The sequence below is a fragment of the Cyanistes caeruleus genome, chromosome 22 (assembly GCF_971803275.1).
Source record: "Cyanistes caeruleus chromosome 22, bCyaCae1.hap1.1, whole genome shotgun sequence".
Lineage (NCBI taxonomy): Eukaryota > Metazoa > Chordata > Aves > Passeriformes > Paridae > Cyanistes > Cyanistes caeruleus.
This window is the reverse complement of record NC_141722.1, coordinates 4,678,370-4,697,523: the sequence shown is the minus strand read 5'-3', so window position 1 is coordinate 4,697,523 and position 19,154 is coordinate 4,678,370. Positions and strand designations below refer to the sequence as shown.

General features: G+C 44.8%; 1 protein-coding gene and 1 pseudogene across 4 annotated transcripts in view; one reads left to right on the top strand and one right to left on the bottom strand.

The window, feature by feature from the left end:
• Window positions 1-18,899, bottom strand: part of MMEL1 (membrane metalloendopeptidase like 1) — a 44,484-nt gene extending 25,585 nt beyond the window's left edge. For 2 of the 4 annotated variants that reach the window (XM_023940416.2, XM_086860386.1), the window contains exons 1-8: window positions 18,148-18,349; window positions 17,855-18,018; window positions 11,407-11,466; window positions 10,613-10,774; window positions 10,195-10,275; window positions 9,622-9,717; window positions 9,257-9,375; window positions 7,156-7,224 (exon numbers count right to left, since the gene is read on the bottom strand). In XM_023940416.2, coding sequence (XP_023796184.1) covers window positions 7,156-7,224; window positions 9,257-9,375; window positions 9,622-9,717; window positions 10,195-10,275; window positions 10,613-10,774; window positions 11,407-11,466; window positions 17,855-18,018; window positions 18,148-18,197 — 801 coding nt within the window. In that variant the 5' untranslated portion in view covers window positions 18,198-18,349. Of the gene's footprint in view, window positions 1-7,155; window positions 7,225-9,256; window positions 9,376-9,621; window positions 9,718-10,194; window positions 10,276-10,612; window positions 10,775-11,406; window positions 11,467-17,854; window positions 18,019-18,147 lie in introns of all 4 variants that reach the window. The other 2 variants (XM_023940414.2, XM_086860388.1) reach the window with 2 other exon arrangements.
• Window positions 5,205-6,456, top strand: LOC147649549 (uncharacterized; annotated as a pseudogene).
• Window positions 18,900-19,154: the final 255 nt, after the last annotated feature.

The following is a 19,154-nucleotide window of genomic DNA, read 5'->3' as shown; positions in this document are numbered from 1 at the left end:
CATAAATTATTTAATTCAGCATTTAAATTAGTCCCCAAGGGAAAACAAAGTTGGAGGCCACTCAATGCTGTGACAGTTTTCACAGATGCATCTGGAGCATCCCACAAGTCAATGATGACTTGGAAGGATCCTCAGACTCAGAAATGGGAGACAGATGTAAAATAGGTTGATTGCTCCCCTCAAATTATTGAGTTAGACTCAGTTGTCAGAGCCTTCGAGAGGTTTTCTGAACCTTTTAATCTAGTCAATGATTTGGCCTATGTTGCAGGGGTAGTATCTAGAGCCAAAAATGCTGTTTTAAAGGAGGCCTCTAACCCTAACCTGTTTAAGTTACTCTCAAAATTAGTTTATCTTGTTTCCCACCGAGAGCAAACTTTCTATGTGATGCATGTCAGGTCACACGCTGACCTTCCAGGTTTCATTGCAGGGGGGAACAGAAGAGCAGATGCCCTGGCTGCCCCAGCTGAGATGGTCAACCTGCCATCTTTCAGCAGGCAAAGCTGAGCCATCAACAATTCCACCAGAATGTGCCTGGCCTGGTACGCCAATTCCATCTAAAGTGGGACCAGGCCAAGGCCATCATAGCTATGTGTCCCAGTTGCCAAAGGTACGCAGTACCAACCTTGAGTGCCAGTGTAAATCCAAGAGGCCTCAACAGCTGTGAGGTGTGGCAGATGGACGTGACTTACGTCCCGCAATTCGGCAGGCTGAGGTATGTTCATGTTTCAGTGGATGCTTTCTCCAGAGCAGTCTATGCTTCTGCCCACACAGGGGAGAAGACCACAGATGCACAAAAACACTTAGTGCAGGCCTTCTCTGTGTTGGGGATCCCTAAAGAGATTAAAACAGATAATGGTCCCACGTATACCTCCAAGGCCTTCCAGGAGTTCCTGCAGAAATGGGACGTAAACCATGAAACAGGCATCCCTTACTCCCCCACAGGTCAAGCCATCATTGAGTGAACACATCAGTCACTCAAGAGAGTCCTAGAGCAGTAGCAGAGCAATACCACCAGTGATCCACTACAGATTAAACTCTGTAAAGCAGTGTTTACCATAAATTTTCTAAACTGCTCATTTGAACACCTTAACCCACCTGTTGTTCAGCATTTCAGCGGTAACACACAGCTGAAATTGAGAGAACACCCTCCAGTTTTAATAAAGAGTCCTGAGACAGCAAAATTAGAGGGCCCATTTGAGTTAATCACTTGAGGCCGGGGATACACTTGCGTGTCCATGCCCTCCGGGTTCAGATGGGTCCCTCAAAAGTGGGTCAAACCACACATCCCCAAGGTCCACGATCAGGCCAGTCCACCAAAGATGTAACTGTGGCTTCCCTCTAAAGGCGCTAGTGCCAAGGAACTGGAAAACCCAATCCCCTAATTAATTGTGTCAGATTATCCCTGACTGTTCTGTTTCCCAATGATGTCAGATGTTTTTAGTTAATGTTTACCATGTTGAAGTCAATCATATAGCAGTATCCACACAGCAGTCCAGGTGGAGAAATGTGTTCTCCCGATCAGAATCTATTCCTCAATGCAAAAACTCTCCTTCTTAAACAGAAAATGGGGAGATGTTGCAGTGTGTTTCTTGTTGATGGTATGTTCAGTTATTACCTAAGTTGCTGGTTTGGTCCAAATGAGACCCTCCCACCCCATGTTGTCAATCTACTCCGAGTCTCCTGCCAATCTGTCTTAAACCCACAGCACATTTGGAATTCCACTTCGGAAATCCCCTAAACTTCGACGCCTGATTAGTCCATGAGACCCAACTTTCCCCCCCTACCTCCCTCATTGGATGATGATTTTGTGAACCCTGCCTTTTTACCCTCCCCAGGACATCTCTGATTAGCTGATGCTTTGTACCCTCCCTTTGAACTGCCTCCCTATTTCAGCTGTTGCACCCTTGCATTTTCTGTCTTTTGCCCCCAAGATTCCCCAGAGCAATAAATCCTCTATTATCCCATGCAAAAGACCTCCCTCTCATCCTTGTCTCCTCAGAGGGCAGACTGACAGACAAAAAGCCATAGAGCAAGTGCTCTAGTCGCACCTGGGGTCATCCTGCTCCTGGGGCGTGACCCACTCCTGTTGCAGGCCAAAGTGATAGAGCCAGATAAGCTCCGGCGAGATGTGACATACCTGGAAACAGCACCATCCAGTGTGGGTTGATCAGTGGCCCCTTTCTGACACCAAACTGCGCGCACTGGAAGCCCTCGTGGAGGAGCAGCTTGCCAAGGGCCACATCGCAGAAACGAGCAGCCCTTGAAATTCCCCTGTCTTTGTCCTATGAAAACCAGGCAAAGACAGGTGGAGGTTGCTCCACCATCTTTGAAAAATAAATGAGTCCTTGAGGATATGGGTCCCCTCCAGCCCGGCATGCCTTCACCTTCTATGCTTCCTTGGGACTGGAAGCTTGCAATCGTAGATATAAAAGACTGCTTTTTTAACATCTCCCTCCATCCTTGAGACGCCCCCTGGTTTGCATTTTCTGTACCCTCCCAAAACAGACAGGCACCTCTAAAGAGGTACCATTGGCTTGTTCTCCCACAAGGGATGAAGAACTGTCCTACCATTTGCCAATGGTATGTAGCCTGCATCCTGTCCCCAGTGAGGGTCCTGTTCCCAAATGCAATAATATTGCATTACATGGACCATATTTTTGTTTTTGCCTCTGACAAAGACTATCTACAACAGACTGTACATAACACTATAAAGACAATTGAGGACGCTGGGTTTGAAATCCGCGAGGACAAAATCCAGTACACCTGCCCTTGGACCTACCTGGGACTCTGGATTTGTGAGCGGATTGTCGTACCCCAGAAGCTGACCATGGGGATGAACCCAAAACCCTGCGAGATCTACACCAACTCTGCGGGTCCATCAATTGGGTCTGTCCTCTGCTTGGGATTATGATGGATGTCCTTGTGCCTTTCTTCAATCTGCTCCGCAGCAGCGAGGACCTCGACTCACCACGCACCCTCACACTGGAAGCCTGGGATGCCATCATTAAGGTCCAGGAGGCCCTGTCTTCGCAGCAAGCGCACCATTTTGAACCCAACTTCCAACTGATTGTCCTAGGTAAGACCCCACGCTTACATGTGCTCATATTTCAATGGGACTCCTTATCATCGAGTGGGTCTTCACACACAATCAGCCCACCAAAACTATCACCACTCTGCAGGAAATCATGGCTGAACTCATTAAAAGAGGTAGAACCAGTCTTCGCACTCTTGCGGGGCGTGAGTTCACATGCATTTTCGTTCCATTGACAACTGGGGATTTGGAGCTTTTACTCAAAACCAATGAGAGCCTTCAGTTCAATCTCGATAGCCACTCAGGCCAAACTTTCATACACCCACCTGGCCACAAATGATTCAAGTCCATGTTCAATCTGGTGCCCAAATTATTACTCAGCAAAACACCACTCAAGGCTCTGACAGTTTTTACTGATGGCTTGGGGAAATCCCACAAGTCAGTCATGACTTGGAAGGACCCCAGGACACAGAAGTGGGAGTCTGATGTCCAAGTGATCGAAGGATCACCACAAATTGCTGAATTAGCAGCCGTTGTCAGAGCTTTTGAAAAATTATGAGAACCTTTTAATTTGATAACTGATTTTGCATATGTGGCTGGAATAGCTATGAGAGCAGAACATGCCTTTCTAAAAGAAGTCTCTAACCCAAATTTGTATAAGTTGCTTTCTGAGTTAATATACCTTATCTCCCACAGGAAGCAATCCACCATATTATGCATGTGAGGTCACACACTGACCTCCCAGGTGCTACTGTGGAAGGTAATCAGAGGGCAGACACGTTAGCCATGCCTGCTGGAGCAGCCATTGTTCCAGACATTTTTGCCCAGGAGAAATTGTCCCATCAATTTTACTACCAGAACATCCCTGCTCTAATGAGGATGTTCAAGTTACCCAGGGATCAGGCCAGGGCAATCGTTGCCACCTGTCCCAATTGTCAATCTTTTCAAATCCCAGCAATGAATTCTGGGGTTATCCCCCGAGGACTCAACAGCTGCCAAATCTTCCAGACTGATGTCACCCACGTCCCGTCCTTTGGGAGAGTCAAATACGTCCATGTTTTGGTGGAATCATTTTCTGGTGCAGTGTTCATCTCAGCCCATGCAGGAGAAAATGCTAAACATACCATCCAACATTTTGTCCTCGCGTTCGCTACCCTCAGAGTTCCACAACAGATTAAAACAGACAATGGGCCCACTTACACCTCTCACAGACTGAGGGACTTTTTCAACCAGTGGGGGGTGAAGCACACCACAGGCATTCCTCACTCTCCCACAGGGAAATCAATTGTAGAAAGGACACATCAGAACCTCAAGAGAGTCCTTGATCAGCAGCGGGGAGGAACAGAGATCATCCCTCCCATTGAGAGGCTCTGTAAGGCTTTGTACATCATGAATTTTCTGAATTGTTCACCTACAGAGCCTGACCCCCCTGTAATAAGGCACTTCTCCAATTCGACCCAAGCCAGACAAACAGAGAAGCCGCCGGTGCTGATCAAGGACCCTGAGTCACAACAGACATCGGGACCTTTCCCATTGATTACCTGGGGGAGAGGGTATGCTTGTGTGTCCACACCATCAGGTCCTAAGCGGCTCCCAGGAAAAAATATCAAGCCATACCTAGGCCCTGCAAACCCTGCACCAGAACCAGATCAATCAGAATCCTCTGAGACCCACACAGGTTCTAAAAACCAACAGGCCACCACTGCCTGGAGACAGAGATGTAGCTGAAAGAGGTCGCCAGAGAGAATTGCTCCAGTCGCTACCAGATCTCAAGTGAGATTAAGCTCAACAACAGATCACTGCCGAAAACATGCTGGATAGGCAAAGCCCCTGAAACTCCTTTCCCCTTTCTCTTCCTGTTCCCTATCCTTCTTTTTCCCCTAAACACCTACCCAAATGCTAACCCCTTGCATGTTTGCACTACAATGCACCTTAATACTGCTGATGCTGCTGACTGGTCATGCGTCCCCTTCACGCAAAATGACCCCACCAGCAGTCAACTACCTCATCCCCAATACCCGTTCCTCTTATATGGCTTTTCTTTTAGAAAAGGGGGGAGACAAGAGAAGAAAGGGGAAAAGGAAAATAACCCCAGTCCAAAATCAGTTAATCTTTTTATAATCTGTTATAGAAAATGGAAAGCAAAACCATCCTCTAGTTCCTGACCCTGTGGATGCTCCTGAAAACATCGGTCGTGGATGCCTGGCTGGTAGCACAGCCCAAAGGAAACATGTGGATCACCCTCGCAGAGACCCTCAAGCAAGACCATACGTGCTTGTCCATGAGCAGCGCCACCAACCCTCTGTCATCATGCCTGGTAGGGGTTCCTATGAAGCCCCATGAATATCCTTTCACAGGGAAAGAACGCAACCTGGTAGACACCTGGGATGAGGGGACAGGGATCTTGCCTCATGCACCAGAGGAACCCCAAGAATTGGAGATTTTGAGGTCCTCCAAGGCCACTTACTGTGTAAATTTTGACTACCTCTCAGTAGGCAAGTGTGGCCTGCCTCCGAATATTATAGGGCGATCCAGACAAAGAAAAATGTCTTGCCAGACAGTAAAATTTATAATCAATTCAAGTGGTGCAATTACACCAGCAGTACACAGTCCACCTCCTCTTGTCATCCAAAAATGCTACCCCGGGGAGTGTTCTTTATCTGTGGGGATAGAGTGTGGGCACGAATCCCTTCCCGACTCCAGGGAAGTCCTTGCACACTTGGCCAGTTTACCATTCTCGCTCCAGACTCAACCCTGATGTACGATTGGCAGAAAAAGAATTAATTGGCCTGTCAAAAGAGAGAATTTACTCAATTAGATGAAAATTGTGATAGCTAAATTGAAGATTGGTCCTATACAAAGAGGGTGGTAATGTCAGCCTTTTTACCTTGGGTAGGTGCTACTAAAGCCCTCGGTGAGCTTCCTCACCTGGAGTGTTGGCTTGATAAGCAGGCCAACTTGACCTCTTCTGTGCTAAGTCACCTTTTGGCTGATGAAGAGATTAGGCATACAGCACACCAAAACTGTGCTGCAATAGACTTCTTGCTCCTTGCCCATGGACACAGCTGCGAGGAATTAGACGGGTTGTGCTGTTTCAACCTGTGCAACCATGGCGAGAGCATTCACACGTGCATCCAGAAAATCAGCAACATGGTCCAGGAACTCAAAAAAGAGAAAGAGCCCCGATGGTTCGAGGACCTTTTTGGAAGTTGGGGACTCAAGGGATGGGTTGCCTCCCTCCTAAAGAACATTTTCTGGATTCTTTTAATTATCATTATTTTTTTATGCATGTTCAGCTATTTTAGAAGTTTGATTGCAAAGTCTTTGGAGAGGCCTTTTTAATAAATAAAGAAGGGGGAGCTGTGGGGGCTGAAGAATTGGCCAGCAAAAGAACTGTGGAGCTACCCTGGAGAGCTTCTCCATAGGCGAGGCACTTTCTGTCATAGTGAGAAAAGTGTCCCTCCCAGAGACCCTTGTAAGTTATATGTTGATTTATTGTATCCCATTGGTTTTCTTCTCTGCCATTCCACCCTGTTACTTGTACATCCAAGTTTCCCCCATCCCTCTCCTTCCATATATAAACCCTGTTTTTTTCCCCAGTTGAGTGGCGCTTCTGTGCTAGCGCCCTTTGCAGAGAGCGAATTTGATTTCTCATTTGATTTCAAATTTGAATTGAAGTGATTTCTCTGTGGAATCACTAGCCAGAGCTCTAGTCCTTTTTCTTCCTGCATCGCCTGGGAAGGAGCTGCTGCTGAGCCAGTCACCACTTGCCGGGCCAGGATAGGGACGTGCCTGTGCCACTGAGAGCCGTCCTTCTGAGGACGCTTTTTCAGGAAGGTTGCGGCACCCCTGACATCCACCCCACTATGGCAGCCAGTTCTGGGGAGGCTTGACATTTATGCAGTTGTATAATACATATAATAATAAAATATATTTATACAGTTAAAGTATATATACTTTAAAAAATATTGGCTTAATTAGGAAAAAATACAGCAATGAATGTCACAGTCTAATTCTGATTGTTGCATAGCATGAAGATTCATCTATGGGGTTTTTGAAAGCACAGGGATAAGGAATAAAGTTGTTTTAGTGGCACAGAGTAAATCAGTACAAGGGATACTTACTCTTTGATAGTTGTCCCTATTATTAAAGTAGTAGTCCCTGGATGGCATTCCCAAGCTTGGCTGGTCAATCTGAAAGAAAATGGATTTCTCTGGTTAGTGGTGAACAGGAACTGAGGCTGTCCAAAAGAATCCTTGAAATCCTTGAAAGGCAGCAGGAAATGCTGTGTGTGCCACTGTGTCAGGGTTGGGATGACAGCACTGCCAAGCACCCAGAGAATTTGGGCTCTCTTGGATCTGGGTGAGGTGGTGTCCTGGGGTGACTTTATGATACTGGTATTCCCAATCACCTGCTTTATATATATTAAGTTCTGCACCTGTAAGATTAGCTTTAGGAGCTAAGGAAGTTGAAAGTGCTGGAGGCCTATGGGAGTTTTTTTCTCCTGACCAATAACTAACCATTTCTGAGAACTGGCAGTGGTTTTAACCACTGAAACGTGAGATTAACCTGTGAACACCACCTTAAGACTTAAGACTGGGAATTTCTTGCTCTCTTTGGTTTCTGGCTTCTGATGAGGTAACAGGGCTCTGGATCAGCCTCCTCCTCCCCACCTTCACCAGGCTGGACAAGGCCGTGGAGGGTGGGGGGAGAAAAGCGGACCCAGCTGGCCTGACTGGGTTTGCAGTTTTTGCCGCCGAACTGAAACCTGACACCATGAAGATCTGCAGCTTTCCAAGACTTTAACTCTTTTACTACCTGGATAAGACTTGCAGATTAATCCTTTTTTTCCCAGAGAGAGGGGAAGAGAGAGAGAGAATGATCAGCATGTAAGGAGACACCATAAAACCATCAAAGACAGTGAAGAAAAGAGTTTTATAGGGGGGAAGAGAAAATAAGGAGATGCTTTAATAAGCTGAAATATTCTTCTGTTAAAGCTATGGAGATGGACAGTAGTGTTCTGAAAAAACCTCCTTTAATTCATGACAGAGTATATGGGGAGGAATGGAGTGTTCAAAGTGTGGATTTTGAGTAACTGGTGAAGTGGTTGTGATCCTGTGAGATGCTGGAACAGAGGGGGAGAAGTAATAGTTGAAGATTTGTGGCCTTTAAGAGGCAAAGAGAAAACTTCTGTTTCCAGAGAGGCTCACAAAAACAGATAAAGAGAACTTTTGCCTTTGAATAACTCATCCTTAAAAATGATATCCCTAGACTCATTGACCCATACACACCTCAGAGTGATGTGAAATGGGAGGAGTGAACTGATGACAGGATTTCTGGACAGCTGGCATCAGAGAAATAGAAAACTATAACAGAAATAGTTTTCTTGTGAGAAACTCCATAGATTAGCAGAAGAAGACTTCTTTTTCTCTACAAAGACTGATGAAAAGACTATAGAAAGAATTGGGACTATTTTAACCACCAAAGTTTTTTGGGATTTTTTTGTCTCTATGTTGTCATGTGAACAAAGGAATGGTTGGGTAGTTGGGGGAAAAAGGGGTTTCTAGAAGTTTTATTCTGGTTTCTTATTTTGTAGTTTTTGTTAATAAACTTTCTTTGTTCCTTTTAATTTTTAAGCCTGTTTTGCTCTTGTTCTAATCCATATCTCACAGCAAGAAATAAGTAAGTGTTCTAGTGATTTTTTAGTTACTGCTTTAAAACCACGACAGGTGGAAAGTACAACTCTATCTCTGGGTTTCCAGGTAAGGACAGGGTGGATCTTAGTGTGGATTATAAAGCAAAATCTTTCAGTATTCTTGGAGACCCAAGAACAAATTTAAGTAACACTTCTACTTTGCTTTAGGGCTGGACTTCTTGTACAACCATTAATGAACAAACTCTGAAATACTCTCTATGTATTTTAGACCCATGGTTTCCTACTATATATTAAACTTCATCATTTTTGTAAGTCACAAGAATTTTCAGGCCTTAAATGCTGTAAATCAGCAAAGTTACATTGATTCTTATTTCTTTTGCTGGAACAAAAATTATGCTGCCATTAAATATTTCCCAATATGTCTTTGAGATAGGTCTGACACTTGGGGTTCAGAACTGTTGCCTACATTTTAACACTATTGTTCTATGGGATGCACATCTGTCTGCAGTCTAAATAACTATCCATTATGATTCTAGCATATCAATAGTCCCCTGTCAGTTTTTTCTTACATAAATTATGTGTCTGCTGGAATCCCGGTCATCATTCCACACGAACATGTCAATGAGGACACGTTTGTTAAACCTGGAGTTCATTATGGAAAGGTTTTCCTCCATGCTCCAGCTTGGCTCTGGGAGATAAAAAGGAAAAAAGACTTAATTTGTCAATCTGTGTCAGACTCATTGAAGTTGTACAGTTCACAAACTGGCTGCTGAAATTTTAGAGATCTATTTAAATGGCTCAATGAGTGTTAAATGTGTGATACCCTGACTTCTCTTTGGGAAGAGAAACTGAAAATGGAGGATTTAATTTGGTGACAGTTGCCTCGCTGATTCAGTAGATAATTCTGACTGAACCCTTCCAGGCCTAGCATTACCTTTGGTCTTACTCCAGTCTGCAGAAGCCACTGGCCAATCTCCAACCATTCTCAAGACCTCCAGCAGAGGCAGGGAATCTCGTTGCTCTATAAGACCTGAGGGAGGAAAGACAAATTTTGTATTGTTTTCATACAAAAATAAAATTAGAAAAAATAGGTAATGGGCCTAACAACTTAAATTTGCAACTGAACGTGTCATAGCAAAAAATAAGAGATATGAAACCATTCTATATTAGTCTTCAGAAAAGGAATGAAAATACTTCTGTGGCTCCAGTGCTGGTTTATACTGGATTTGTTTGTTAAAGATAAGCTGGGACAGGTTTGTGCCTTCTGAATGATAGGCTTTGCATCCATACCAGGGGTGGGTACCCAACATCCATCCTTTCCACATCCCAGATGGGTATATTGAGGTTTAATGAAATACCAAGGCATATTCATCCTTCTGAAGATGAATTTTCCAGGCACGGCCACATGGATTAGACAGATATTGACTGGATTTTGCTTAACAGGACTTTGGTTTTTCTGTATGCCTGGTTTTGAACAGGGCAATTGATGGAACAAGAAGACACTCACTCTCATTCATGCAGGACTTGTAAAGGATTTTAGCTTTCTGAAATGCTTCTCTGTCCCCTTGATCTGAAGTCTCCAGCACACCTAGGGAAGGAACCATTGCCATGAGATGTTTGCCCTGGAGAGCTTTGTCCATTTTATAGAAACCCTTGAGGATTCAGGGCTGTGAGAAGCATTTGTAAGGTGCAATTACTGTCAAACTAGAGAGCTCTTAATGCTATTAATGAGAAAAGTGTCAGAAGGAAGGACCTGCAGACAGCTTGTCCTGCTCCTTTTTGATTTAGTACTCAATCACCTCTGGCAAATTTTTAGTGGGAGCAGGACCAACATGTTTTTGCAAGTTTATTTCTCTATCTGATGTGCAGTTGGTAACCTCTGAAATAAACACAAGTGCCTGGGGATGGAGCAGCCTCATCCCTACCTTTCAGGATGATCTCCAGCTCGTCTCTCAGGATATCAAAGATACTGTATCTGGAGCTGGTCTCTGGGATCACATGCCGGTTCAGCCAACCCCCACAGGCGTACTGGTAGAAATCCTTGCACGGGTCAGCTGTGGGATCCATGTTCTGGATTATTCTGGCAGCTGGGCAGCAAAATTGGAGAGCTGAATTCTACAGTCTGCCCTGGAATCTCTGGGACTACTGAAGACTCTCAAGGAGCTGCTTGGCAAAGCTCATTCCCACATATTATGACTTGAGAAATCCTGTTTTCTGTTTTAAATGTTTAAAAATGGATCTGAATTGCAGAAGAGCAGTCCCAGAGCACAAGGCCTTGCAGGGAAGAGTGCCCAGTGCTCCATTTTAGGTACTGGCCCAAGAAATCAGTGCTTCCAGGGGGCTATTGGAAACATCTGTGCTGGAGTCTCACCTTTCTTGAGATGCAGATACCAAAAATAAGCAGGTAAATACCCCATGAAAGAAAATTCAGTCTAACAGGAATTTTATTATGCTTATAGATACATACTATATGTATATAGTATATATATATATAACACATATTGTGTTGGTCAGTCTATGGCCTTGTGGCTCAGAGCCAGAGTTCTTGGCCACACTGGCAATTTTCCTGTGCTACTTATGAATGATATTCATTACCCAAGGGGAAGTCTCATTCCTTTTCATCTACTGCAGCCTTAAACTGTGAATTATCTCCTATTCAGGTTCAGTAACAACACCTAAAGCCTCCCCTCTGCAGCAGTAATTCACAATAACCCATTACCTGCTGTCACACACCCAGGGGTGGTACAGATTTTGCCCGAGTTGGTGCCATAGTAGGAGCCTGCAGAGAGAGGAGAGGGAAGCAGATTGAATTACTTGTTTTGGAAGGAAATTGCTCCCAAAGTTACTCCTCAGAACCCAATCTCAGTGACAGCTTTGCTTGGTTTGAGAGCAAGCGACTGAATGTTGATGCCAGTCAAAGACATGAGATGGCAACCATGAAGAAATCTGGGGATTTTTGAAGAAAATTTATTGGCAGCAGCATTACAACAGTCTTGACAGTGACTTTTATCTCTACTGGAAGGAGAATAAGACCATCTTTTCTACCTGCTAACTGCCTCCACAGTCTACTCTGAAAATATGGGATCCATTTTTAGACAATCTATTAAGATGCTCTGAGCATTTTCAAAATCACTGAGACTGAGAGGTTTAAACAGGGGCAAAAAGCCCAGAGCTGGGTTACTGCTGCCACACTGCTTTGAGTTATCAGGATCAAATTTAGGAAAAGAAATTACTTATTTCTTCAGGTACTTGTGTGTTGGGGAGCCTGTCACAGACTTGTCTGGCCACAGTTTCATCTGGTCTCTAAGGCTGGTCCTTGTTGCTCACCTGAGAGGTTGTCCCTAATGTGGAATTTTCAGGGCTGATGGAATAGTGTAGGAATAAGGACACTGTGGACCTGTGTTGAAATTTGTTCTGCCTTAAGCATGGAAAACACCACTGAAGTCCTGCTCTTGGCTATTCATTTTCTCTTTTTGAGTGCTTAGTCTTGGCTTGTGAAGTTCTCGCAGTGCAGAAGATCCCCCAAAAGCCAGTGCACACATCATTTTTGATGCTGAGTATTCAAGTGAATGTGTTTGTGATGCTGGGCAGGTGTCAGGTCCCTCCCATGTGCTGTTCCCTGCAGAGCTGCAGTGGGAGGGATCTGAGCCTGAGGCCCTTGGCCCTGGGAGAAGGAAATTCATTTTCCTGGTTTAATTTTCCATTTGAGAAACTGGATGTCTTGGTTTACTACCTACTTCTATCAATTAGGCAGCTATGTGGTTCCACTCTGAAAAACAAAATTTTGGTACTTTCCAGCAGATTTAGCCATTTTTAAGCTTTGTTTTTGATCCATGTTTGCAGAAATGAGTTACTAAAAAAAATCACTTCCAATGCAAGTAAGTGCTTTACATGGGAGAAAACAAGATTACAGTAATTCAGAGAGAAATAAAACAGTGGGGGAGAAAAGAAGTCTTTGAAGTTCATCAGTGAAAGTGACATAAAAAGCCCCCACTGTGCTGGGGAATGTTCAGGGTTCAGCTGAGCATGGCCATGCTGGGTGGGAGCAGATCTGCATGAGAAAAACTGTATCCTGCCCTGGCTGTTGTCTGGCAACCTGAACAGGGGAGGAGCAAAATGTGTGGAACAATGGGAAGCTTCACAGAGATAGGTTTTTTGTTTTTTGTTTTTTGTTGGGGTTTTTTTTTTTATGTTTTTTTTTGGTGTTTGTCCCAGCATTTGCTGGGATTTTTTTGTGTGCTGGATGAAGCTAAGACAAATTTTTGGAGTTTCTTAAACTCTCTCATAATTAAACCACTGCCAAATCAAAACTAAAAGCCCCGGGTACCTCCAAGGGGAAAATAAAATACTTGGAGGAAAAGAAATGAATACTTCATGGGCAAAAGGAAAGAAGCAATTGCAAAGAGGAATGCAAGGAAGAAATAATTGTACTACAAGAATTTTGTGGATCTCTCATTGTTTCCCAGGTACCAGGCAGGACTGAAATGGATCCTTTTTTCTTTCATTTATTTATTTATTAATATATTTTATTTCAAAATCAAAGCTTGTCTCTTTACTATAGCTTGACAATATCTCACTTCAATTTCTGAAACCAATTGCTTTGAATGAGGCTTGAACTCCCCTCCCTTCCCCAGGCCCTTGTGATTGTGATTCTGTAACTGAGCAGGATGGGGGGGAGCCAGAGATGGTTTTGGAATTCGAGGGCACACTCAGGGCTCTGAAACTCTGCACCAAAACCAGATCATGGGAAATGGCTGGGGAAGAGAACTCAGTTTACCTCCATAAGTGTCTCTTTTGTTTCTCTCTCAATTATTTTCTTTTATTCCTCAGTACCTTTCCTGCCACAGGCTCTGGTATCACCAATTCTGCCCTTTTTGGCTTTACAATTTCAGGTCTTTGCTCACTCAACTAGAACTTTGTCACCTGCACATTCTAAAAACTAGAAATTAACTTAAAATGCACCTTCTGAATTCTCAGCATTTTGTTTTCTCAATTACTTTTCTAGAACAGTCTAGAAAACCCAAGTTTTCAGTAGAAACACAGGTATTTATTTATTTTCCTCCCTAGTTAAGCATTGCTGACAGGTTGTGTTACAGTGATAGAGAGGCTCCTGTTTTGACATCCACTTCAGTCTGATACAGCAGCAGTAGAGAATTGATCAGGGAAGAGAAGCTTTAATGGAGATAAATGAGATTACTTGAGCTGTGGGACTACTCCAAATGGAAGAAAATGAGGGAAATTAAGCACTCCAGATGCTGCTTCAGAGGTGAAGTGCCCACCTGAGAGATGGCAGAGCTGGGACATGCTCCAGACCCCCTGGAGTCACTGTAGAGGATTTTATTGTCTTAGTTTGGTTTCACAAGGAGCTGCTGAGCCCTGTCACATTTCCTGGCCAGCAGCAGGAGCCAGGAATGACTTGTGGGTGGCTGCAGTCCCCTTCAGCAGCTCACCTTTGGAATGATGGTGCTTTTCAAACCCAAGTTGCTTTTCCAGGGCCTTATTGCAGCTCCTTTTTAGAGAACAAAAGCCAAGCTGAGGGCTCTGGAGGACACAAGTTTGTGTTTAATGTCTCCCCACTGCGCGTTTGGAGGAGCACAGACGGCTGGGGATGGCACACGTGGAGACAATTAGAGCCACAGTTGTCATCAGGCACACATGTAGGAGCTTTTACCCCTCAGCACCTTTCCTTTTCTCAGATCTCCTCTGCAGAAGTGCTGCTGGCACTGCAAGCAGCTCTTGTTGCTGTTAAAATTGAAATTTCCTCGCAACAAACAATGGAATTTCCAAATTAAGGTTTTCTTTGTCAGAGAGGGCTGCCTGTGCCAGGTCTCAGCGTCTTCAGAAGGAGTGCAGAACACAGGTGTTTGGTTTTATTCCACCTTTCCTAGGATTTCTTACTTATAATTATGACTGAGACAGAATTTTATGAGAATCAGTAAATTAAGTGTTCATTTTCCTGTTTTACAGCCTTGTGTGGCCTGTCACTCCCCATTACTCCTCAGCATTCATGTAGCTCCATCTGACTATGACTGAGGAGAGTCTTGCCATCCAAATGTCATTATGGTTTGTGTGTTAGCTGCCACTTCTTGAAATTCTGCATCTCCCTTGAATAGCTGCCTGGTTAATGAAGGTTCCTGATGTCAAAGGACGTTTGGGCACCAGTGAAGGAGAGGAGCCAGAGCTCAGCCACAACCTTGTCTCAGTTTTTAGTTTATATACTTCTCCTGCTCAGCAGGCTTGTGTAAATCTGTTATTTAAGTGCACAACAATCACATTCAGCACAGGAAATGCAGGGGAAAACCCTGGATTTTTTAAAAAATCCATCCCCAGAGCAAGGTGCTGCTTAGTTTGTGTTTCTGTTTGGTTGGAGCCTGCCTAAGAAGGGAACAGAGGGCTGTGACCTTGGGCTTCCTAACAGCCAGCAGTGACAACATGTGGGGATGCAGACACAAAAATATCTGTGAATTTTCCTCCTGAGAAGACAACTTGGGAACTAGAAAGTAAATCAAATAACCAGAATTACAGGAGCAGCAATTAGGTGAGGCTGGAGGTTGTTTGGAGCTGAGCTGCTGAGTGATTTGATGTGTCAGCTACAGAGAGGCTTGAGATGTTCCTCAGGCTGCGACCTTTCCAGCAAGGGATGAGGTTTGGAGTTCAGTAAATACTGAGAGGGAGCTGTGAAAAGGCTGCTGAGATGGGGTGTGGTTGTAAGGGAAGGATTGAGAGTGTGGTGTGTTCAGATCCAAAACCAGTCCTGCTTCCCTTGCTAGGATCACCCAAATATTGCTCTATTCTTCCTATGTTTCCTTTCAGCTTATTTGGATGAGGATGTTTTTTGGGTCTAAAAGCTTCCTTGGATGTCAAAAATCCCCACATTGTGTCCAGAACTCTGTAACTGCACTGCTGTGAGAGCTTGAGTGTTTTTGTTGGCTGGGAGTAGAGATCCCAGTCAGCATTAACAGAACTCCAGGAATTACTGCTGTGCCTACAGGCCTATTTCATGCACCACAATGCTTTTCTGCAAGATATATACAAGCAGAAAAATATTCTCCCTGTACCACAAAGCCTAAGTGTGCCTTTAGAAATAAAAAAATAAAACCCAAAAAGTTAATGGAAAGCAGGACAAGCAAAGCTTTAATTTTCTAATTTAATTTCTAATTACAAGCTAAACAAAATTATTTTAGAAGGCTGGATAGTGTCATTCTAGATGTATCTAGGTGAAGTGAGAAATCTGAATCTGCTTTTAGTGAACAATCCAGTGTCCCATACACATCCCAAAATTAACCTTTCAGTGAAATGAGCAATAGAAGAATCCCAGGATAACATTGTTGGTTGTATCACATGAATGGTGCTCACATTGTTTTGTTCCTGTTGTTCTGTGGGATTCATGTGGCACAGCTTTGAACCAAAGGTACTTTTTCCATGGGGAACCTGAGACTCGAAGCTTTTGGCTGAGCATTGGGAATGGGCTGAAATTTGACAGCAAAACAGAGCTAAGGGGGGCATTGGGACAAAGCTTTTCAAGACAAAAAACAACTGTTTCTGCTGCAGGAAGAGTCTGAAGAGCTCTTACTGTCTCAGTTCTAGGTCCAGGCAGTGCATATTGACACTGCTCTGTGAGGATGAAACTTCTACTGCTCATTTCCCACCTGGAATCTCATTTCCCACCTGGAATCTCATTTCCCACCTGCAGTTACCTAAAGTTTGTGGCTGCTCCAGCTGTGACAGATGGGGACAGAGTAACAAAGTGGCTCCAGGGCAGAGCTGAACACACCTGGTGGGTTATGAGGAGCACAGGGCAAGCAGAACATCAGCCCTGCACTTAGGGCTCAGTCTGGAGAACACTTCCAGGGAAAGTTTAAGTGCCGATATGAGCTTGCAAAAATTACGTTTTAGACCTTTTTTTCTCACAGATAAGCCTTCCTTAAACGCATATAGTGAGAACAGACCCTGCCTCCAGATTTGGGTGAGACCAACACTTGGGCAAATATTACTAACACTGAATTCTGGATTGTCTGGACCCAGCAAATGATGCAGGGCAGATTTCTCAAATTCTTTATGCACGCAGTCAGCAAAACCCTACCTAGCTCAATGACTGATACAGAAACTTTTCCCCCAAGACCTGGCTCTGGGGAATTTCTTTCATCTCCTGAGAATAAACTTTCTGATGAACTTTCTGAATACCTAATACTTGGATTTTGACTAGTGTTCAGCCACTGCTAGCAAAAGGACTGGCCAATAACAAGGCTTTTTTCATTAATTATTGCTCAGAATTGTGCAGAGTTTCACTCAAGTTCTGAAAATGCAGCTCCCTGCAGCAGGGGAGGCAGTGTAAGGAGACAGCAAAGCCTTGCTCCAGTTTTGCTGTTCCCACTTTGATTTCATTCTTCAGTGTTTTAACAAAGCTCCGTAACCAAAAGACTTTAATGGAAGTGACAAACATGAGGCAGATGCTCCTGAGCATCTGATGCTTCACAGGGTTTTATAGTGGGACTTTGCACTTGCTGTGCCAATGGGAAAACTTTGGTTTTACCGAGTGTGCTCTGCAGTTAAAATATTTAGGCAAAACACTTCAAAATAACGTGCCTCAGTGTCAGGTTTCTGGCAAGATATTTGCATTCAAGTCGCTGAAGCAAATCACACTTAGCGATCCAACTGCCTGATGGAATATTTAAAAAGTCTCTTTTTCCTCAGCAGCAAGTGTTTTTTTTGTTGTTTTTTTTTTTTTAAGCTTTCACATTGTAACAAGCAATTTCCCCTTCAGGGAGATTGTTTTTAGAAGTGTTTTAAAGCAGCTGTTGCTTAAAAAACCCTTACAATAATGAATCTTGGCTTGTGCTTGGATAAAATAAGAAAATGTCAGTCCTCACACACAAACACACACCTTCCCTCTAAAACAGCGCATCAGCTTTGTCAAAATAGCTCTGAATTCAACACATTGCACGGAATTAAATAAAAGCATAGAATCTTACAGAGCATAATTCAAAATTTAAGTAAAAGCCAACATAATCTCTGCGCACAAGCTGAGAGCAAGGCAGAGAGAGCCCAGTCCTTCACAGAGGTGACCTCATGGTCTCCTTGTATTTTTGTGTTCATTTAGCTCTGCAAAAAAAGGACTTTTTCTGCTGTTTGCAGAAGGAAGGGGAGGATTATTCCCAGGTTCTTACCTCTGCTGCTGGCATAGAGGATCACCAGGGCAACGGCTGCACAAGTCATGAGGAGCAGCAGGACAGCCAGCCCGATGGCCACAAAGCTCCAGGGCTTCTTCCCAGATTTGGTAGATTTTTCCACAATATCCATTTGGCTTTCTGATTTCCCCATTATTGTAACTCTAAATTGGGGAGGGGAGGGCGAGAAAGGGTTAACAGCACAGCTACATCAGGATAGGGAGAAGAAATGCATGAGAAAAAAAGTAAGCAGATTAAAAGCAAAGAGAAGAAGAAAATTTCCAGATAATTACATGTATTTGTCCATTTGATTGTCCACAGATTTGCCAACTTCATTCTCCATCTCCTGTGCCTGCGTGTCTGCTGTCGGTTAGGGGAGGGGGCGGGGGACTGTGCTGCCCCAGGCTCTCCGTGATTCAGTGTCAGAACTTCAGGAGCCTCTTTGGGAAGTATGGAAAAGTCTCATGACTAGGTTGGGCAACTCCTTTCTCTCAAGCAGAGAAGGACGAGTGCAAACTGCCGTCTTCCACTGCCCTCTTCCGAAGCATTCACGCTGCCGTGGAGAATTCCCTCCGTGGCGCTGGGCAGGTCTGCAGGGCTCTGTTAACAGCCAGGGAATCCAAGCTGGGATCCTTCCAGGTGCGAGCGCCCTGGAGCGGCTCCGTGGGCAGCGGCGATTCGGGATGGGGACAGCGGGCGGCTCCGGGGATGTGGGGCAGCTCCGGGGGCTGCGGGAGGCTGCGACTCTGCGAGGCTTCTCCGAGCCATGCTCAGGTTGGGAGCTCAGCCCCGAGCCCTTTCCAGCTCCAGGGAGATGCTCCGGGGGAGGAGGGGGTGGGATGGGATGGGATGGGAGGGGTGGGATGGGATGGGATGGGATGGGATGGGATGGGATGGGATGGGATGGGATGGGAGGGGTGGGATGGGATGGGATGGGATGGGATGGGATGGGATGGGATGGGATGGGATGGGATGGGATGGGATGGGATGGGATGGGATGGGATGGGATGTGACGGAGGCGCTCCGCGCCGCTGCGGCTTCTCCCGAGCTCCCTCCGGCTCCCCGGGATTCTGTTATCCCTGGAATGCCTCTCGGCTATTCGGCAGCGCTGCTCGCAGGGGAGGTGGAAATCTGCTGAAGCTCTCTGGCTTCCCAGAGCACCGGCAGCTTTGGGGTGGCATGAATGGGAAAAGTGTGTGCAAACAGGCTGATTTATGGATTGCTGCAGGCAATGCACACAATTCCTTCGTGGAAATCTGTCTGGGAACAACTGGGAAAAGCAGTAAAAGCAAGGGCAGGG